At 54.2% G+C, this 17627-nt stretch overlaps 2 protein-coding genes across 3 annotated transcripts; one reads left to right on the forward strand and one right to left on the reverse strand.

The window, feature by feature from the left end:
- The first annotated feature begins 610 nt into the window (after window positions 1-610).
- Window positions 611-3937, forward strand: RAB9B (RAB9B, member RAS oncogene family). Its single transcript, XM_010125394.2, has one exon. It carries the CDS (start codon window positions 646-648, stop codon window positions 1249-1251), a length of 606 nt encoding a protein of 201 aa, XP_010123696.1. The 5' UTR covers window positions 611-645; the 3' UTR covers window positions 1252-3937.
- Window positions 3938-8546: 4609 nt separating this feature from the next.
- On the reverse strand, window positions 8547-15857 carry PLP1 (proteolipid protein 1). Of its 2 annotated transcripts, none has more exons than XM_086756467.1 (7): window positions 15751-15857; window positions 13231-13417; window positions 12600-12756; window positions 11542-11710; window positions 11248-11321; window positions 11072-11137; window positions 8547-10604 (listed from the first exon to the last, which is right to left on the reverse strand). In XM_086756467.1, the coding sequence occupies exons 1-7, from the start codon at window positions 15752-15754 to the stop codon at window positions 10533-10535; spliced, it is 729 nt and encodes a 242-aa protein (XP_086612593.1). In that variant the 5' UTR covers window positions 15755-15857; the 3' UTR covers window positions 8547-10532. The 2 variants fall into 2 exon arrangements, with proteins under 2 accessions (XP_086612593.1, XP_010127518.1); XM_010129216.2 differs by having other exon boundaries at window positions 12495-12756.
- Window positions 15858-17627: the final 1770 nt, after the last annotated feature.

Below are 17627 nucleotides of genomic sequence, written 5' to 3' on the forward strand. Positions count from 1 at the left end.
TTTGTCAGATGACTTGTATTGATGTTAGCCTGTACGTCTTTTACATCCTTGCAGTAGAGCAAGTCAGATAGGATAAATTATTTAGCTAGTGATTATACAGTGGAAATGAAGACCTGGTGATGGTGATCCCTGGTGATTTTGCTGTTTTTGTGATAGCCTGAGGACACAGGCCGGAAGAGGTGTTTAAGTAGTAATGTTTAAGTAGTAATGTTTAAGTAGTAATGTTTAAGTAGTAATGTTTAAGTAGTAATGTTTAAGTAGTAATGTTTAAGTAGTAATGTTTAAGTAGACAAGCTTTCAGATACAGAGTTTTCACCAAGAGTGAAATTGATATATAATATAGTATAATTGATACTAAACTCTCAACAGTTGTTCTCACCTTGCGCTTACATTGGTGACCTGCTGCTTCCATTTTGGACCTGATGGAGGACTTGTGCCTGAAAGCTGGTCCAATTCCCAGCTCGAATCTCTCTAATAAAAGAGATTACCTCCCATATACAAAACTTGTTCAGAAATGGGGATGGAAATACCACATTCTGTTCTTCATGTGCAACTCTCTGCTGAATTCATAAGTCAAATAGCTGTTTTGTACTATTTCTGAACCCTGCAGATTGCCTGGGTACTGCGCCCCTTCGTCCTGCTGCAATGAGTGGGAAGTCCTTGCTCTTAAAGGTCATTCTCCTTGGGGATGGTGGAGTTGGGAAAAGTTCCTTGATGAACCGGTACGTCACCAACAAGTTTGACTCACAGGCTTTCCACACGATTGGTGTGGAGTTCTTAAACCGGGACCTGGAGGTGGATGGACGTTTTGTTACCCTCCAGATTTGGGACACCGCAGGACAGGAGAGATTCAAGAGCCTGCGAACCCCCTTTTACAGGGGAGCAGACTGCTGCCTGCTGACCTTCAGCGTGGATGACCGGCAGAGCTTTGAGAACCTCAGTAACTGGCAGAAGGAGTTTGTCTGTTATGCTGACGTGAAGGACCCTGAACACTTCCCATTTGTAGTCCTGGGCAACAAGATAGACAAACTTGAGAGACAAGTGAGCACAGAGGAGGCCCAGGCCTGGTGCATGGAAAATGGTAATTATCCATACCTGGAGACCAGTGCTAAGGATGACACCAATGTGGCAGTCGCCTTTGAGGAGGCTGTGCGACAGGTGCTGGCAGTGGAGGAGCAGCTAGAGCACTGCATGCTGGGCCACACCATTGACCTGCACTCCAGCTCCAAATCAGGGTCCTCCTGTTGTTAAAAGTGGCTGCTGCTTCAGGAACATTGTTTGAGCCAGCAGCTGGATGGGAATAAGCGCTGGCAGCTCTGGGGCACTCTGAGGCACTCTGAGGAGAGTGGCCACAAGGACAATAGGTGGTTTGCTCACTGGGGAGTTGCAGCCTCACCATCTCAATTGTGTCTGGAGTTTTGGGGCAGAGATTAAATATTTGCAGGAGGGAGCTGTTAAAAGAGCATGTGAGTGCAGTCCTGCTTACATCTCTGCCTGTTTTAGCAGATTTAAAGGACTGGATTAAAGTCCTTTAAATTTACTAAAGATAGTAGTGATCTGATCTGTACCAAGAACTGTCTGTGGAACAAAGCTGAGAGCACTCTAGACAGTCTTTGAAGTAATTTAGTCCTGAACTCAAAACAATACTAGACTCACTACGCTTATGGCCTTACTGCCAAAGAAAAGTCAGCTTAGCATACTGAACAAGACCTGTTTTAGAGACTCTAGCACATGCAACTGAGAATGCCAAGTACTGGAGCGACTGAGATGTGTGTATCTGTTGTTTGGGATTGGTGTATTGTGTCCTAAGAGTGAATTGTACTGAGAATTTTTAGAGCTGTGATCTGAAGCAACACACAAAGGAGAGCTGGACCTGTGTTTGAATGTGGCAGCGTCGCTTCTTCGTAGCTGCCTATTTCTGGTCTGTTTTTCTAACTTTGTCTTGTGTGTTAGTTTGTGGAGAGTCTAGTTCTTATTTAATGTATGTTTCCTTGTCTCTTCTGGAGGCTCAGCACTAGATCTTGCTTCTCATACCTTGAAGCCCTGGATGAAAAATACTGATTTGAATCTTGCTGGGTCATGTCAAAGGGTTTAGAGTTACTTAGGAGTTCAGGAGATCTGGAGTGTGAAACTTCAGCTGGTTTCTGTCACAAGTAATCACAGTGTCCAGATTATATGCTCTAGCAGACCAGATAGTAGGTGGATGGGATGTCTTGTAGGAGTGCAGGTAGCTGGAGGAGTCATGTGTGGGCAGCTGTTAAATCCACTCACTCAGTGTGCAGGGCTGGTGATAACTATGCTTCGTTAGCTGGTGGATCAGTGTCTTCAGTTGCTTTAGCACAGATGTTCCCATCTGGATGCTGCAGCATTCACTTTATTACCTGTTGTGTCAGGTGCAGTGCTGCTGAGCACAGTTAACTCATGCCCTTACTCCCTAACAGGGAATCCTATATGTTTTACCTGTAATTCATATGACAGACTTTACTGGTAGAGGCCGTCCACTCAGTTATCTGGCCTTTGTTAATGGCTGCTGTGTTCAGTCCACTGGAGAGAGGACTGGTTCCACCTCTGTGGGAAGCGCAGGGAACCTTCTAGAAAAGGACACCAGGCTTTGCTGATCTCAGCTCCTGTCCCCCGGTAGGTGTTAGTCCTGAGCTATCTGTGTAGCAGCGAGATGAGTGCTTGCCGACTGCTGTCTTTACCATTATAATCTCATGTCCCGCAACTTCCCATGCAAGCATTTGTCCAAAACCAACACTTTGCCCATAAGTACCTAGGAGCCTGCCACAGGGAGAGTTTCCCTGAGTACATATGTGCTGAATGTGATTCCCACTGCGATGAGCTACTGGATGGTAAGTTTTGTAGCTCAAATCGAGCAGCCTCACTTAAGCTGTGCTGTAGAGCAGGGCAATCTCTGCCCTTGTGCTGACTGGTGGCAGCTAATCCCCATCACTGAGCAGTCTCTGACCATGCAGGGAGTCTCTTCTGACGGAACTCAGGGTGATCCTGCCCTTCACTGCAGAGCAACCACGTGTGGAAGGGACTGAAGCTTTAATGCAAAGTACTTTAGAGGGATCTGATTTCTAAACAGAGCTGGACACTCAGATGCATGGGGATAGATAGGGAGTGCTTGCAGTCTCTGGAAAACCAGGTCCCTTGAGGTATTAAGAGAAGGCTCTGCCTCTGTAGGTGCAACAGATTGATTTATTTATTTATTTATTTTTCCCTCAGGATATTGAAGTTACTGTTTATTTACCAATGTCTGACCTCCCTAGGCCTTTGGATTTTTCTTCAGTTTAACACTGCTTGATATTTCCTCCAAGATCACAGACTCTGTGACCTGTGGTTCTGATTTACATGTCTGAACAGACACATTCCCCTGGAGCTGGTTTGTGCAGAGGCCCAGGGTCGACATAGGCTTAGGCCCTTGTGCGCTGCTCAGCCTTGCCAGAGGAGCTGCTGAGGGATCTCATGGAATCTGTTCGAGGACTGGCACCTCCTGTGGGAGAGGGTAGAGACTGAACAAGCCCTGGTGTAGGAGGCATGGGTGCAGCACGCTGTTTGCGGTACCCTGGGGTGCATGTTGATGCTGATAGCTGAAGCTCAAGAGCCCCATTGTGCCCAGGCTGTGCAGACAGCATATATTGCTGGACCATGTTACACACCATTCTTAATAGACGTTGGATTGCTGACTTTAAAATAAATTTTTAAAGTATAGTATAATATATTTAAATTGGTTAATTTATTTTAAGTGATATGCACAATTTCCAAATGAGCCAAGATTTTGAACTCTGTTGCAAAGTTCAGTGCCAACAGCCATCCGCTCCCTGTGTCCCCTCGTGCTGCTGCGTTTGTTGCTATTGCTACAGAACTGGAATTGTAAAACTGAGATTCTACCTTTATTTAAGCAAATAAAACATGGATGTGTTCAAGTGAATTCAAGAAATTATGGCCTTCTTGGTTTGTCAAAGTTCAAGTTGGTTCCTGTTCTCCTGAGGGATGTGGAACTGAGTTGGTTATAGCATCTGGCAGAGAGAAGTCACTAAGGGATCAAAGGGGTTGGTTATTCCTGAAGGTACCTAGCTAGACCAGCAGTTGAAGGAATACAAGCTTATTTACGAGCTGAATCCAGTGACCAGTTTTGTCTTTTCAAGACTGTATCAGAAAACACTCTCATAACAGAAATATTCCAGATTGCTTCCCTCCCACACTACATGTTAATTTTCAGCCTGGGCTCTCAGCAGCAAGCTGGGTCCTTTCCTTTGATTTCTTCTTGCAGTCTTGGAACTGGTCCCTCGGGCTCCAGGGGTTGGTAACCAGGCATGACTTCTGTAGGTTGCTGAGACATAAATCAGCATATGGGGACTGTTCTCTTCCACTGTCCTGCCAGATGGTTGCTCATTTTGGGAAGCTTTCTCTGTGTTTGCAGAGTCCATGCCTGCTGTTCCTGTTGGCAGAACCTTTTAATTTATTTTTCTTCCATGTCTGCTTGCCTATCCACGCTTCCAGAGGGTAGGGTTCACATAGGGTTTCAAGTGCTTGGAAATCCTCCTGGGCTGGAGTATCTGGGGGACTCCCGCATCTTACTTCAGCTGTTTCAAAACAGCTGAAAACACAGCCAGTGTAACCTGGTGGGAGATGGTCCCAGCCTTGGAGAAGTCATGGGGGTTGAGTGAGGCTGTCTCATGCCAGCGAGGGTCTGTCGGAACCACTGACTACCCTGATGTGAGATGTTTCTAAGAAAATGCGGGGCAGAGGCAGAAGCGATAGTGAGGCTCTTCCCTTATTCCCCAATTTGCCACTGCAGGCAATAGCAGAGGGCTCGGTGGGGTTTGTCACGGGTTGAGGAGATGATAGATCCCTGGAGGGCAAAGGAGCATCTCCAAAGGAAAGCAGTGAGCTGCTTCTGTGTGGAACAGATGCTGTAGCGAATCTCTGTGTGCTTGCAAGGGAGGAGGAGTGGCAGGGAGTCTCCTGGTCCCATCCATCCCTCTCTCCCACAGCCCTCTTGAGGCCTTTGCTGCTCTGGGCCAAGTAGTGCAGCTCTGTGCAGTTGGTGGGCTGAGGAAACTGAAATCTTCTCCAGAACCACTAGCTGAGGAGCCCAAATGGCTGCAGATGCCCTGGGGTTGCTCCTGGGTGACAGAGGCACACTGTGTGTTTCCTGAGTGCAGCTCCTCCCTAGCTCCGGAGGCTGGCTCCTCACAGCAGTACAGCTGTGATGTTGATGGGAACACGATTTCTGGAGACTGCATGTTCTTGCATGTGTTTGAGGATGAGTGAAAAGACACAGAGTGTAAAAATGCCCTTTCAGGAGCCTCTGAACCCCACTCCAGTTCTTAATGGGGAGTTTGTTGCAGCTCTGGTGTTAGGGGTGCTGGCATGCTCCACTCTGAAGTGAGGAGCACTCCCTGCCCTGCCGAGGTGGGAGGAGATGATAGCTCCCACAGCAGTCGCCTGAAGGCCTCAGGTGAGTCAGAGTTCCTTGACTGGTGCCTGGGACAGTCCATGAAGTCAGTGAACTGGAGGGTTACCAGCTTGGGCAAAAGCAATTAGAGATTAACAGAGATAGCCCTCAACCTCAGTGCCTACATGGCCAGTGGAGCAACTCTTTCCTGCTGGCTTCAAGGAGTCCTTTAGGGGCTGGTGCATGTGGCCACATGCAGACGCAGGACTTCTGTCTTCATAAGCAGCCAAGAACAGCATCTACCACTCTGTTGTCAGTCTTAGCCCTTTCCGTGAGGAATTCCCGCTTGCTGTTCCCTCCTTGTGCATGGGCATCTCCCTAGTAGGGCCAGACTGTGCGCAGAAATAAATTTGAGAGGAACCGGCTGGGTGCCTGAGAGGTGGCAGGTAAGACCTTCCTCCAGGGCGGCAATACCATGCTGTGGCCCTGGCAGGCAAGGCTGCTTACCAGCTACTGCCCCTGCCAGGGCGTTTCTTGCCACTCACAGCCCTTTCTCTGCCCTAACTGAAGCCAGGTCAGGGCTGGGGGAGCTACCAGTGAGAAGCAGCACGAGCGTGCCCTGCCACGGCTGGTGTGCTTGCTATCTGCTCTGCTGTGTGTTAGTGCAGGCAGAGGGGTAGAGAGCTGAGCCAGGGCAGCGGGCAGCTGTTGGGCTTGCTTCTAGCACTGCCTCCTTTCCCTGAGCCCTTGTGCTCATCCTACACAACCTACAGGCCTTTCCACAGCAAGAGCCCTTGCTGAGAGAGCAAGGCAGGGCCTCTGCGTGCCTGTGTGGCTTCAGAGGAATTTGCTGTATAGTTAGGGGCTTGCACGCGGGCTCGGAATGGCAGCGTCTGAATGTTCAGTGTAGCTTTTATTTGCAGTTCCCTTGCTGGAGTGTGCACGACTGAGCCCAGTAGAAATGGAGGCGCTAGAGGGAGACAGTAGTTATTTTTTTCTGATGCGTGGCTGGCGGGCTGGCTTTGTTTTGGAGGCTCCCAGCGCACCCTTAGCAGACGTGAGTTTGAGAGGAGGGCTTCGTGGGGAGGCACGGGCAGCGCACTGCAGGCAGGGCCCGGGGGTCCGAGGCGGGACGCCCGCCTTGACCCGCTGCGCCCGGGCAGGTGCAGCCGCTCGCGGGAGCTGGGAGGCGGCCTGGCCCGGCGCGGCTCTGACCGTTGAGGCCGCCTTGGCGAGGGCTGCGGGCCCGTGGCCCCCCCTACGCAAACACGCTTGGGTGCTGCCATCCTCTTCCCTCTCTTTTCCCCGCGCAGGGGAGGTTTCTGTCCTCGCTGTCCCAAGGACTCTATTGCCCACGGTCCCTTGCCAGCAGCAGCACAGGTCCGTCTTCCGGAGGGGCAGGGCATGCGGTGAAGGGGTAGGGCAAGGCAGCCCATGGCACCGGCTCTAGGGTCCCTTTCTCTGGTCCAGGCTTTGTGGGAGCAAACTGCAGCCACATTTCAGCCACTGGACAGGGGGAAAGCGTCCGATTGCACTGACTCCCCTCCTTGGGGCTCTCGTGATGGGCCAGGGTTGTGGTTTGGTACGAGGCAGGGTTTATGCCCTATCTTTTCTTAGCCAGTTCCTAGAGGGCACCGAGTGCCCAAGGAAGGAGCTGTGAGGGCAGATCCCATGTCCCCAGGTGTGGTGGCAGCAGCACACAGCCGAGGGCACACCCAACAAGAGGCTACATATGTCCTTCAGCCCTCGGACTTGCCCAGCGTCCTGGCCATGCTGGCCGCTTTCACACGCTACCTTGCTCTGCTGTCCCCAACCCTCACCCCGGCAGGGGGGCACCAGTCTCTGCCAGGGGAAAGAGACAATGTTTTGTTCCCTGGCTCACTCTGCCCAGTCGCTGGCTGGTCGCGCACACACAGGGCCCTTTCAGCATGGGGAGAGGAGGGTGGTGGCATCTGAGAACACAGGAAACAAAGGGCCCCATTGATGCTGGCTGAAGCCCCATAGGTTTCTATGAGCTGGAGCAAGGCTGGGGTGCAGGCACAGCTGTGCACTGAACCGGGACAGCAGCAATGCGTGAGCTAAACCTCCCCCAGGCGGGCTGTATGAGGAGCCTTGTTGCCTGCCCAGAGGGGGCTGAAGCTGAGGGAGAGAGGGGAGAGTGGGGTTTGGGCTAGAGTCCCATTTAGGAGGAGCAACGAGGGTCCTGGCCATGGGTAGGTAACAGCCTGCCAGCTCTCAGCCCACCCTGCCACTCGTGGGCACCTAGCTGTACCTGAAATCTGCCTCTTGAACAGATCTGCTGCAAAGGGGAGCAGTGCTGGGGTTTGAGCGTGGGGCTGGGAGCCTCCCTCCATGGCCTCGCTCCCCAGAAGCTCCTGAGCACAGCTCCTGGGGGGAATTTCCAAGAGAAGCAACATTTGAATCAATAATTTTTTAGTAGCTGCTGTGGAAACCTGCGTTTAAAGGCAGCATTCGTCTGATCGGGGCAGAAAGACACCAGCCACTGACCTCCTCATGCACCAGCACTGTACAAACTGTATACGAACTGTATACGGCACATGGCATGTAACCACCCACAGAGCACGTGGACAAGCTATGCAGGGCTCTGCGATATAGGAGTACCACCCTTGTGCCTGAACAAGACCATCCTGTTTCACACAGGGCTCTCTGCAAGTGAAGAACTTGGATGTACTCGTACCACATGCATTGCCTGATGTGAACTGGTGAGCTTTGATCAAGCCATGATCATTGGTTTTCCTGTGTTTGTGCTGTAGGTGCTACATTAGGAGACATTGCAGATGCTGTCACTACTTAGGCTGAGTATTAAAGGGCAGCAGCACATCACCAAGCATGACCAAGCGGTTCCTACACGAGGAGCTTTCCTCTGAGTGTCTGGAGGAGAAATAGAAGTTTTAAGGGCTTCCCAGCTGGGAACAAAGATTTTTGAAACCAGGGTTATGAACCTGATGGCTGGGATGGGAAGGAGGGGTGGGCAGAGTCCTGAGGGGGCTGCTGGCCCGTGTGTGGGGCTGGCACGTGCTCCTCTGGGACCTTCTCTGCAGCCTCCCCTTCTCTGCTTTTTTTTTTTGGCCGGGGGCGGTGGGAGAGCCAGCAGAACAAATGGGCAGACAGACATGTATCTCATTCAGAATGTTCTTTATTTTAATTTATTGTCTTTAATTTTTATAAAATACATCTTGTAAGATAAGTCTCTAAAAACTTGCTCCTTTTTATTGCTTGTTAACAAGTTCAAATTGTAGATCAGAAATGAAGGAAATACTTTCAGTTTATTAACTCTCTTTTGTGTGTGTGTGTGTGTGTGTGTGTGTGTGTGTGCACACGTGTATGTGCACGTGTGTGTATGTGTTTGGGGTCTGGGGACAAGGGTGGGAACAAGGATCTGGTTATTTTTTGTTAAAGGGATACTAAAAAAACCCCAGCAAACCCCCAAGAGAGATAGCATCGATGTGAATTTCCAGATCTTGACTGGTTTCTCTCCACTCTGCTGTCCCTCCTGGCACCTCCCCCCTCCCCAGCCCGTGTGCGTTGGTAGCCTGGCCAACCTATTTCAGCATTCCTGGCAGCAAGGATCCTTCAAACGCTCTGCTCAGCAGATCTACTACTTTAGCCTTGTCCCTGCTGAAACTGGCACTTAAAATAAAAAATGTAGTCATAATACAGACCAAAAAAAAAAAATCCATGCAAGATGGAGCTACAGTCTGCCACTGAAAGTAGTTTCTCCAATAAATAAACAGTAAGATTAACATTAAGGAGAGGCAGGGAAGAGCAAATCAAAATACTAGTTGGCAGGGAGGACTGGAAACATCATTTTGGTGGGTCTGGTTGGACCCGTACTACCCAGCTTTCCCCCAGCTGCCATCGAGAGCGATCATAGGGGAGAGGTAATCTCCACCAAACCCCTTGCCCTGCTCCCCCCCTCCATGGGAAAAGACTGAACTGGCACCAGAAAGGATCTGGTTTGCAGAGACGGGCCGTGTTTCCACCCTGTAATCTCCAGACTGCTGCCTTTCCTTCCCTCCTCAACTCCTCCATGGGTTTCGGCTGGAAACAAGATGCTGCCAGTCCCTCTTGCCCTGCCAGACACAAGACAGTTGTCCTGACTTGCAGAAAATGCAGGGGAAAAAAGTGAGGGGAAGACAGGGACAGAACGAGGGAAAGTTACATTTGACACAGGTGAGAAAGAAATCAAGCTCTCCAATGCAGTGGAGGCTAGAGAACCAGATGTCACCCCAGAGAAGAGCACCATTGTGAAGGGACAAGAGCGTGCGGTGAGCGTGGCCCTTGCAGGGCAGGGCAGGCAAAGGCATGCAATCCAGAGGGTCAGCCCCTGAGGGATGGCTCTGGCTTTATGCTCCCAGGGCATGGCGCAAAGATGTCCCCTCCCAGGCAAACCTATCTGCCACCTCTCTGCTGCCTGAAGGGTAAAGCCAAGAGTCCCCCTTGTCTACAGAGACACCAAACTCCTTTAGGCTTTAATAGGGGCAGCTGGGTTAGGGTTTTATCAGCATTGGGGTCAGCACTCTCTTCTCCACAATGGGAAGATCCTTGCCCTGAACTCCCTTTGCCTTGGCTGCAGCAGGCACTTTGGGGTAAATGTATCTTTCTTTGCTAAGGGGGAAAAAAAATCCTTCTCTTGTTCTCCATCCATGGGTGGTGACAGCAGACAGCTCCAGGAGAGTCTCTAGCAATGGTACCAGGACTGGGCCAACTTCCTTTTCTCTCTAGGTAGCTTCCTGCTACTCGTGGAGCAACCTACACAGATTTTCTCCTCCCAGGAGCATGAAGGCCTTAGCTCATCCCTAGGCAAAATCGGGACACTGGAGTAAGTCCCTCCTCTTCTCTGGCTGGTTGCGATGGGCTTGGCTCTAGAGTGAACCAGTTACGGATGAGCAGAGAGAGAAAAGTGCATGAAGAGGTGTCCATTGGTGGGAAGCTCTCCTTCCTGGTCACGCTCAGCATGATGGATGTGAGGGAGGAAGAGGAAGGGAGTCAGCAGCGAAGGCAGAGTTAACGCAGAAGACCTGGTGTCAGGTGGCTGCAGTGTTAAAGCCTTGGTGTTAGAGAAAAGAAGGGTGTTTGGTCTGTCTGGGCGCCACTGCTTGGGCTAGAACTTGGTGCCTCGGCCCATCAGCTTGAGGACGGCAAAGTTGTAGGTGGCAGCGATCATGAAGGTGAGCTGTGGGTGGAAAGAGAGTGAGCAAGGAAGGGGGGGAGAAACTAAGCTCCTGTGGGCAAGGAGGGCAAGCGGGGTGCGGCTTCTTGCTGGGGTATGCCCAAGGTGGCATCCCCAGCCCAGCAGCCCAACAAGGCTTTTGCCCCGTGGAGCCCTGTAGCTCAGCTGGACCGGCGGGACACTGCAGTGTCTCATCACTGGTGTAAGCAAGAGGAGACCCAGGGAAAGGCAGGGGACTCAGTGCACAGGCAGCAGGACCTCTCCCCAGTGGTCTCCTAAAGCCTCTCCAGATCCCTTCCAGCAGCCACCTCTACCTTCTTATGGCCTGAGTTTGCCATCTGCACTTATGTGCCAGAAAATTACACAAGTATGGGCTCTGTCACATCCATTGCCACCACCTCTGTTGTCCTCTGCCTCCACATCCTCGCTGGGTGGAGGAGAACAGCCAGGCATGGGGAACACCAACTCACCAGTGAGACTAGCGTAGCAGCTGCCCCCACGAAGGCCGCAATGAAGAGGTGGAAAGTCATCTGGAACTGCAAGGGAAGAGAGGCGTGAGCTCCCAGGGTCCCACATGTCAGCTGGGGAGGCCAGTCCCGAGGCCACCCACTGAGAGTAGTGCACATGGGTGACAGGAGATGCTGACCTCGCTGGTCTTGCAGATGGAGAGCAGGTTGGAGCCACACACCTTGCCAGGGAAAGCATTCCAGGGCAGGATGCCTGGTGAAACGCGGGAAGATGGGTGAGTTAGGCACAGCCACCAGCCAGCTGCCTTGCTCAGCCTCCCGCAGCCATGTGTGCCATGCACACTGCAGCACTCTGGGGATCTTCAGCACTTGCCCCTGCTTTATCCCTTATCTGCCTGCACCTGGGCCGTCTCCTCCATCCCCTCTCCTCCACCCTGAGCCCCTGGCTCCTGGGCGGCCAACCTGGCACTCACCATACATCCTGGCATCTGCACACAGGGTGCCGATGCTGGCTGAGGTCTTGCTGGGATTGGCAATGGACTGGCAGGTGGTCCAAGTGTTAAAGTAGATGTAGACAGGCACCGCAGAGCAGGCGAAGACCAGGAGCCAGATGATAGTCAGGACATAGGTAATGCCCACAAACTGCAAGGGGCAGGACAAGCCAGGGCAGAGCCGTGGTTACCGAGTAGCCAGAAACACAGACAGGGGAGCACGAGAGTCCCCAGGCAGGAGAGGGGGTGGGGCAAGCAGGGTACTGAGATGCTGCCTGCATCCAGCTCCGCACCACCCACCAAACCCAATATATCCCCAAGCAGCCAGCATGGAGCAGCAGCCCAAGCCGCTGCCTCTGTGGCTCACAGGGCCAGCACCAGCCCCGGCTTCGTGGTCCACTACATGTGTGTGGAGGTGACCGGCGGCAGCAGCAGGATGGCTGCTATGTCTCACGCTGGGGGGAAAAACCCCAGCCGCGGCCAAGCAGGATTTGGCCTCTACAGGAAGGCAGCTGCAAAACCCGCCGTGGTGTGCAAATGCCCCCCCTCCGTGGTGCCACCCCCCCAACCCCCGAGGGAACCGCAGCCATCCCCCTCAGCTCCCCCAGGCCACGGGCTCCCCTTGCCAGCACTTTGTCTTCGTCCCCAAGCACAGTGGAGAGGACAACCCTGAGGGCACAGGGTGCTAGAGAGCCTTGGGCTGCCAACACCACAGAGATGCTCGTGGCTCTCCCTGTGATTTCGTTAAATGTGGCAATTTGGGCTGCTCTGGTCCCCAGGGGCCACGGCAAGCCTGGGGGAGCGCAGCTGGGCTGCGCTTCCCTTTGGGATACCCCAAAACCCGGACGGTCGCAGTCTCCTGCTCTTCGGCCACACCAAGCGTGGCAAACCCGCTGCGGGCGCGCGAAGGGGTGCCAAACCCCAGTTAAGATCACCTTGTCAGGATGTCCTAGCCACTTTCCCAAACACTGACACACCCGCTGCAATGAGTGAGCTCGCTGGGGGCCTCGCGCACCCCTCCCTTTCGGGCCCCCAGTTACCGTTGCGCTGAGGCCCTTGCCGCAGATGGTGGTCTTGTAGTCCCCGAAGATTTGCCGGACGGCGCCGGTGGTGTAGAAGCCTTCGGCCAGCAGCAGGGCTCCGTAGAGGAAGAAGAAGGAGGCCGTACCATAGATGACATACTGAAAAGCGTGGATGCTGCCGGGGAGAGGAGTGGGCAAGGATGCTCAGGCACCACTGTGGAGCCAGGGCACTCAGCCCTGCATGCAGCACAGCTGGGGCAGCCTGGCTGCTGCGACTTACCCTACCCACACCACCCTGGAGGGACCGAAACGGAGGGTGAAGCTGCAAGTGGAGTGAGCCAGGGCAAAGCCGTGGCAAGCAAGGCTGTGGGCTGCTGCCGGCTTCCCCGTGCCCTCCATACCTACCCGATACAGAGATCCAGCATTAGCCAGGGCACCTAGCAAGGGTCAGATAAAAACAGGCATGAAATGGAAACAAGTGGCCACTGGACCCTGCCATGCAGCCACGACACCAGCACATGGCAAACACAGCCTGGGATCTCCATGGTGCCTGGGTGACAGCATTGCCGACTCCTCCTCCCGGCACAGAGCAAGATGGAGACACAAGGGGCCCTGGCAGGAGGGTGATCATCTGCAGCAGGGTACTTACATGTCAATGAGATACTCATAGTCCTGGTAGTTTTTGGAGAAGTAGGTCTCAATGAGCTGCTCGGTGCCTGTGAGAGCTTCGTGCCCACAGCCACAAAACAGTGCTACCCCAAAGAAGCACAAGCCAGTGGCAACCAGCGAAGCAAAGGGTGCCCCGATGAGACATCTGGCACAGCACTCAAACAAACCTAGAGATAAGAGAGGTGAGGTGGGACAGCACCACTGGGATGAGGAGCGCTTGGAGCCTGCAGCTCAGGAGCAGGCAAACACCAGGGGAGGAATGTGCCCGGCGGAAGGACGGAAGCAGGTTGAAGGAAAACCCAGAAATTATTCATTACAGTGCTGGAGAGCCAAACCCAGCAGCTTCCCCAAGAGCTCTCTAAGCAGCCAGGCAGGATCACACCCAAGTGTGCCCAGGGGCAGGGGGTGATGGCAGCTTGGGGCACCAGGGCCACAAGGCAGTGAAGCGGACAGGGAGCTGAGGCAAGCCAGCCATACTGACCCATGCAAAACAAGATGGAAATAAAAGGCGATGTTGTGTAAAGCCAGTGGGACCCAGCAAACAAGCTGCTAATGGGCTCCCCACTGCCAGTACAGCCCAGCTGTGGGCCATGGCAATGCAAGCTGCCTGCATTTTTCTTTTGCCATCAAAGATGGTAGGAACCCAGCACCTCCTCAGAGACAAACCACAGTGGAGACCCAGCAATGTGGCCTGGCCTTGGGCAGCATGGGAGGAGCAGGAAGGCACCCCAAGCACCCTGGGCTTGCGGGTGGCATGCTGCAGTGCACTCATACCCTCTCCTGGCACCCCGCGGGCAGCTTGGGCTGCAGTAGTCCCGCTATGCAGACAAATATGCTTATGGAGAGGAGTCGTGTTAGTTTGCTGAATGTCAGCCCTTATGTAGTAGATTTAGTCCTCCAGAACAGGTATTTAGCAAGAGCACACATGTACCTGTGTCTGGGTAGGGAAAGGGAGGGCACATGCCAGTGTGTGCTTGGAATGCCTAAATGCTGGATGGGCGCCTGCTCCTTCTGCATGTCGGGTCTCCACTGTGCAGGATCATTAGCTCTGGTTCCCAGGGGTTTTGGAGGTGCTCAGCCAGCCACTCTGCAGCCAGGTTTGAGGGCAGGCAGGCAGGTGGGTTTGCACCCGCCAGCAATCAGGCTCCAGAGCATCAGCTTGGCTCCAGCTAAGCTATGATAACCTAATTCAGGGAAGCTGCTCCCCTTCCTTAGGATGTAGGCTCTGGCACCTCACTGTCCTGGGCACAGCGGCTGCCTGGGCACATCCCATCTGAGCAGAGCATTTGTGCCTTGAATGCCAAAAAGGCACCCATGGGAAGTGGTCCCAAACCCGTGCTCCCTCCAAGCATTCCCACAGTGCTTATCTCCGCTCCTCAAAGGACAAGAAAGCTTTGGGGTCCTGGCCAGCAGTGCCCTCCCCTCCCCACTGGGAGCAAGGTCGAGCGGTGGCACCAAGGACAATGGGAGATTGTCCTGGCACTGCCACTCCAGCAGCTGCCCTGTGTCGAGAGCAAACAGGGAACAAAGGCAGCGCTATGGGGGAGTGCTGAGACCCCTCCCACTTGTTTGCCTTGGATGCAGCAGGTCCAGTGGGGTCTCACTCCTCCTGGCCAGCGCTGCTCCCTGGACCTCGCTGGGACCCATGGGGAAGGCCCTGTGCACCCAGCAGGATGCTGGGCCAAATATACCTGTTTTATTTTTATTTTTGGCCACCTGGGAGGTGGTGTGGCAGGTGCCCGGGGCACCTCCAGGAATGGACAGCTCCATTGCTGGAGGGCTGTGGGTCCTGGGATGTGGCAGGGCCTGGCAGGCTCCCTGCCACAGCTCTGGCCCCTCAGGCTTTGGGAAGCTGCACTGGGGAAGCCTGGGGAGGGGAAGGGAGGAGAGAAAGAGCCCTTGTGCTGCACAATCCCAGGCCTTGTACCCAGGGCTCAGCTGCTGCCGGAGCCAAACAATATGCTGCAGACAGGAGGAAGAGGAGGAGGAGGAAGCAGGGTGCCAGCAGCCCATGGCACCCCTGGGAACAAAGCACCCCGATGCCCTGGAGGGGTATGCTGGTAAGTATTAGCTCTGGTGTATCGATAGGGGTATGCACGAGGAGTGCCTCTGTTTTCCCAAGGCTGCTGGCATATAAGCGGCACAAGCTGTGACAGGTCTCAGCACCCTGCCTGGACCTCCTAGCTCCCACCAGGAGCTCTCATCTCTCCAGCCCGTGTGGCAAGGGCTCGGGTGGGACCAACTGTGGGGATGGCATCTGTCCCCACAGACAGCACATGAGCACACAGGGACAGAAAATGGCTACAGGAAAGAAAACAAGGTCCCTGCCATGCCAAGGCATCCTCCCCCAATAGCTCCCATGGCCGGCATGGCCACGCCGGGGCCACTGGGACCTGACAGGTGCCAGAGGAATGTTTTGAGGGGCTCTGCTCTGGGACAGGGTCCCCAGAGACACCAGCAACAGATCCCCGGGTGCCCGCTGCCCTCACCCCATACTCACCCATGGCGCTGGACTTGGTCAACTCCCCCGACCGCTGGCTCAGCTGCCTCGGTGCTGTCTGCGGGATGCCTCGCCCTGTATCCCCCCCTCTGAGTGCCTGTCCCGCTCTCCAGCAAAGAAAAGGGCTCTCTGAGTGACAGCCACCCCCCTTAAAGGGACAGGACCCCGCCCCTCCCCTCGGTCCCCCCACACCCTTTGGCTGCCAAGCTCCTGCGTGGGCAGAGCCGCCCCACTGCCTCACTCGGGGCTTTTGGAGTAACAGACTTTTGCAAAAAAAAAAACAAAAAACCAGCAGCTGGGGGGCAGGGGGGGCTTCATGGGGTGTCCCCTCGTTGGTGGCTCTGGGGAACCCCCCCAGGCCTGGCCGGGCAGTGTTTGCCCCGAGCTGCCCGCTGTGGTGGCATGGGAGGCTGGCCACGCGGCACAGCAGTGATGTTCTGCTGTCACCTCCCCAAACCCCCAGCACCCACCAGCGGGGAATGGGGGTCCCCCGTCACAGGGACCTGCTTTCAGCCTTGGGGGCTCCAAACAGGGAGTTTTCCCCCTTTTGATGGGAATCCTGTGGCCACTTTCCCTGGCCACTTAGCCTCCGTTGGGGAACAGCACTTGGGTGGGCACAAGCCATGGAGTCCCCAAGTGATGGGTATAGCTCCAGGACTGCAGCAGATGGAATCAGCTCCCTTGGGTGCTCCCACTCCCATGGGTACCCCAAATGCCCCCACCTCCCCTGGGTGCTGTGGCTGCGGAACCAGCACGGGGCCATGGAAGCCTGCAGAGGGCAACCAGCCCCTTCCCAGTGGGCACGGGGTGGACAAAGCCCCGCTGTGTCCCTCAATGCCTCACTTTGTGCCAGGCAGCAAGGTGGCAGAGCCTGGCTGTCCCTGGGGCTGGGGACACTGGTCGGCTGGAGGGGTCCCTGTGCTGCGCAGGGCAGGAGCAGCGTGAACCACCTTGTGGGGACCCCAGCCCCTTCCTTGCCCATCCAACAGCCACCCCTCGGCTTGTTCGCAGGTGGGCTGGGGTGAGGGGAGACGACACACCACTTCGGCAGCTGTGCAAATGCTGCCATGGCTTCATGGTGGCCAACTGCACCCCGCAACAGTGGAACCCAGCTCATAGCCCCCCAGCCTTGATTTTCTGAGGTTTCCGTGAGGCAGGGTGGCAGAGGGGCTACCCAGTCTCCCCAGCCAACTGTGGCATGGGAAGGGCTGGAGAGGGACAACAGAGCAGGGAGAACCTCTGCTACCGCTGTCAGTGGCATCCTTGGACACCTCCCTTAGCCCTCCAGATGCCACCCAGATGGCCTGGCAGCGATGTCACCCAGCCACAGTTACATTGTAATGGCCATGGGAGGGGGACAGCCTTGCAACACCCCTTTGGAAATAATCCATGACCCCCTACAGGCACTGGAAACCAGGAAGGCCCAGCCTGCATCCCAGGGCAGCACAGAGGGACCCCTGGCCACCAGGAGGAAAAAATACAAAGTAAAAAAAAAAAAAACAAAAGCAAAAAAACCAAACCATAAGATGTAAAATAGAATGTAATGTAAAAAAAAAAAAAAAAAAAGACATTGGGGGAAAACATTTATATTTTTCTTTCCATAGAAATTCCAATTTCTTGCAATTTCTGAACACCTTGGGGGGATGCAACAGCTTTACCTTGTTGGGGAGAATGTCAGTAGCTAAGAGGGACTGTGATTTTTGCACAAAGTGGCTTAAAATTCTTGGGATCGGGCACTGTTTGTCAGCAAGCATTTCCCCCCTGGGATGGAAACCCCCTCTGCGCTGCCACTAGCATCACCCACAGGCAGTAGGGACCAGCCCATCTCCCCAGCAATGCTCTCACAGGTGCTCCAGAGCCAAGCTGTGAAACAGGGA

This window comes from Chlamydotis macqueenii, chromosome 11 (genome assembly GCF_036417535.1).
Source record: "Chlamydotis macqueenii isolate bChlMac1 chromosome 11, bChlMac1.mat, whole genome shotgun sequence".
NCBI lineage: Eukaryota > Metazoa > Chordata > Aves > Otidiformes > Otididae > Chlamydotis > Chlamydotis macqueenii.

Bases quoted from the DNA above. Each gene is read 5' to 3' on its own strand.
- RAB9B (XM_010125394.2), top strand. From the start codon at position 646: ATGAGTGGGAAGTCCTTGCTCTTAAAGGTCATTCTCCTTGGGGATGGT.
- PLP1 (XM_010129216.2), bottom strand. The intron at 11,711-12,494 runs GTGATCTTAACT...TGCCCCTTGCAG, and splicing joins GGCTAGGACATCCTGACAAG to TTTGTGGGCATTACCTATGT. The intron at 11,322-11,541 runs GTGAGTGCCAGG...GCGTTTCACCAG, and splicing joins TGCAGATGCCAGGATGTATG to GCATCCTGCCCTGGAATGCT.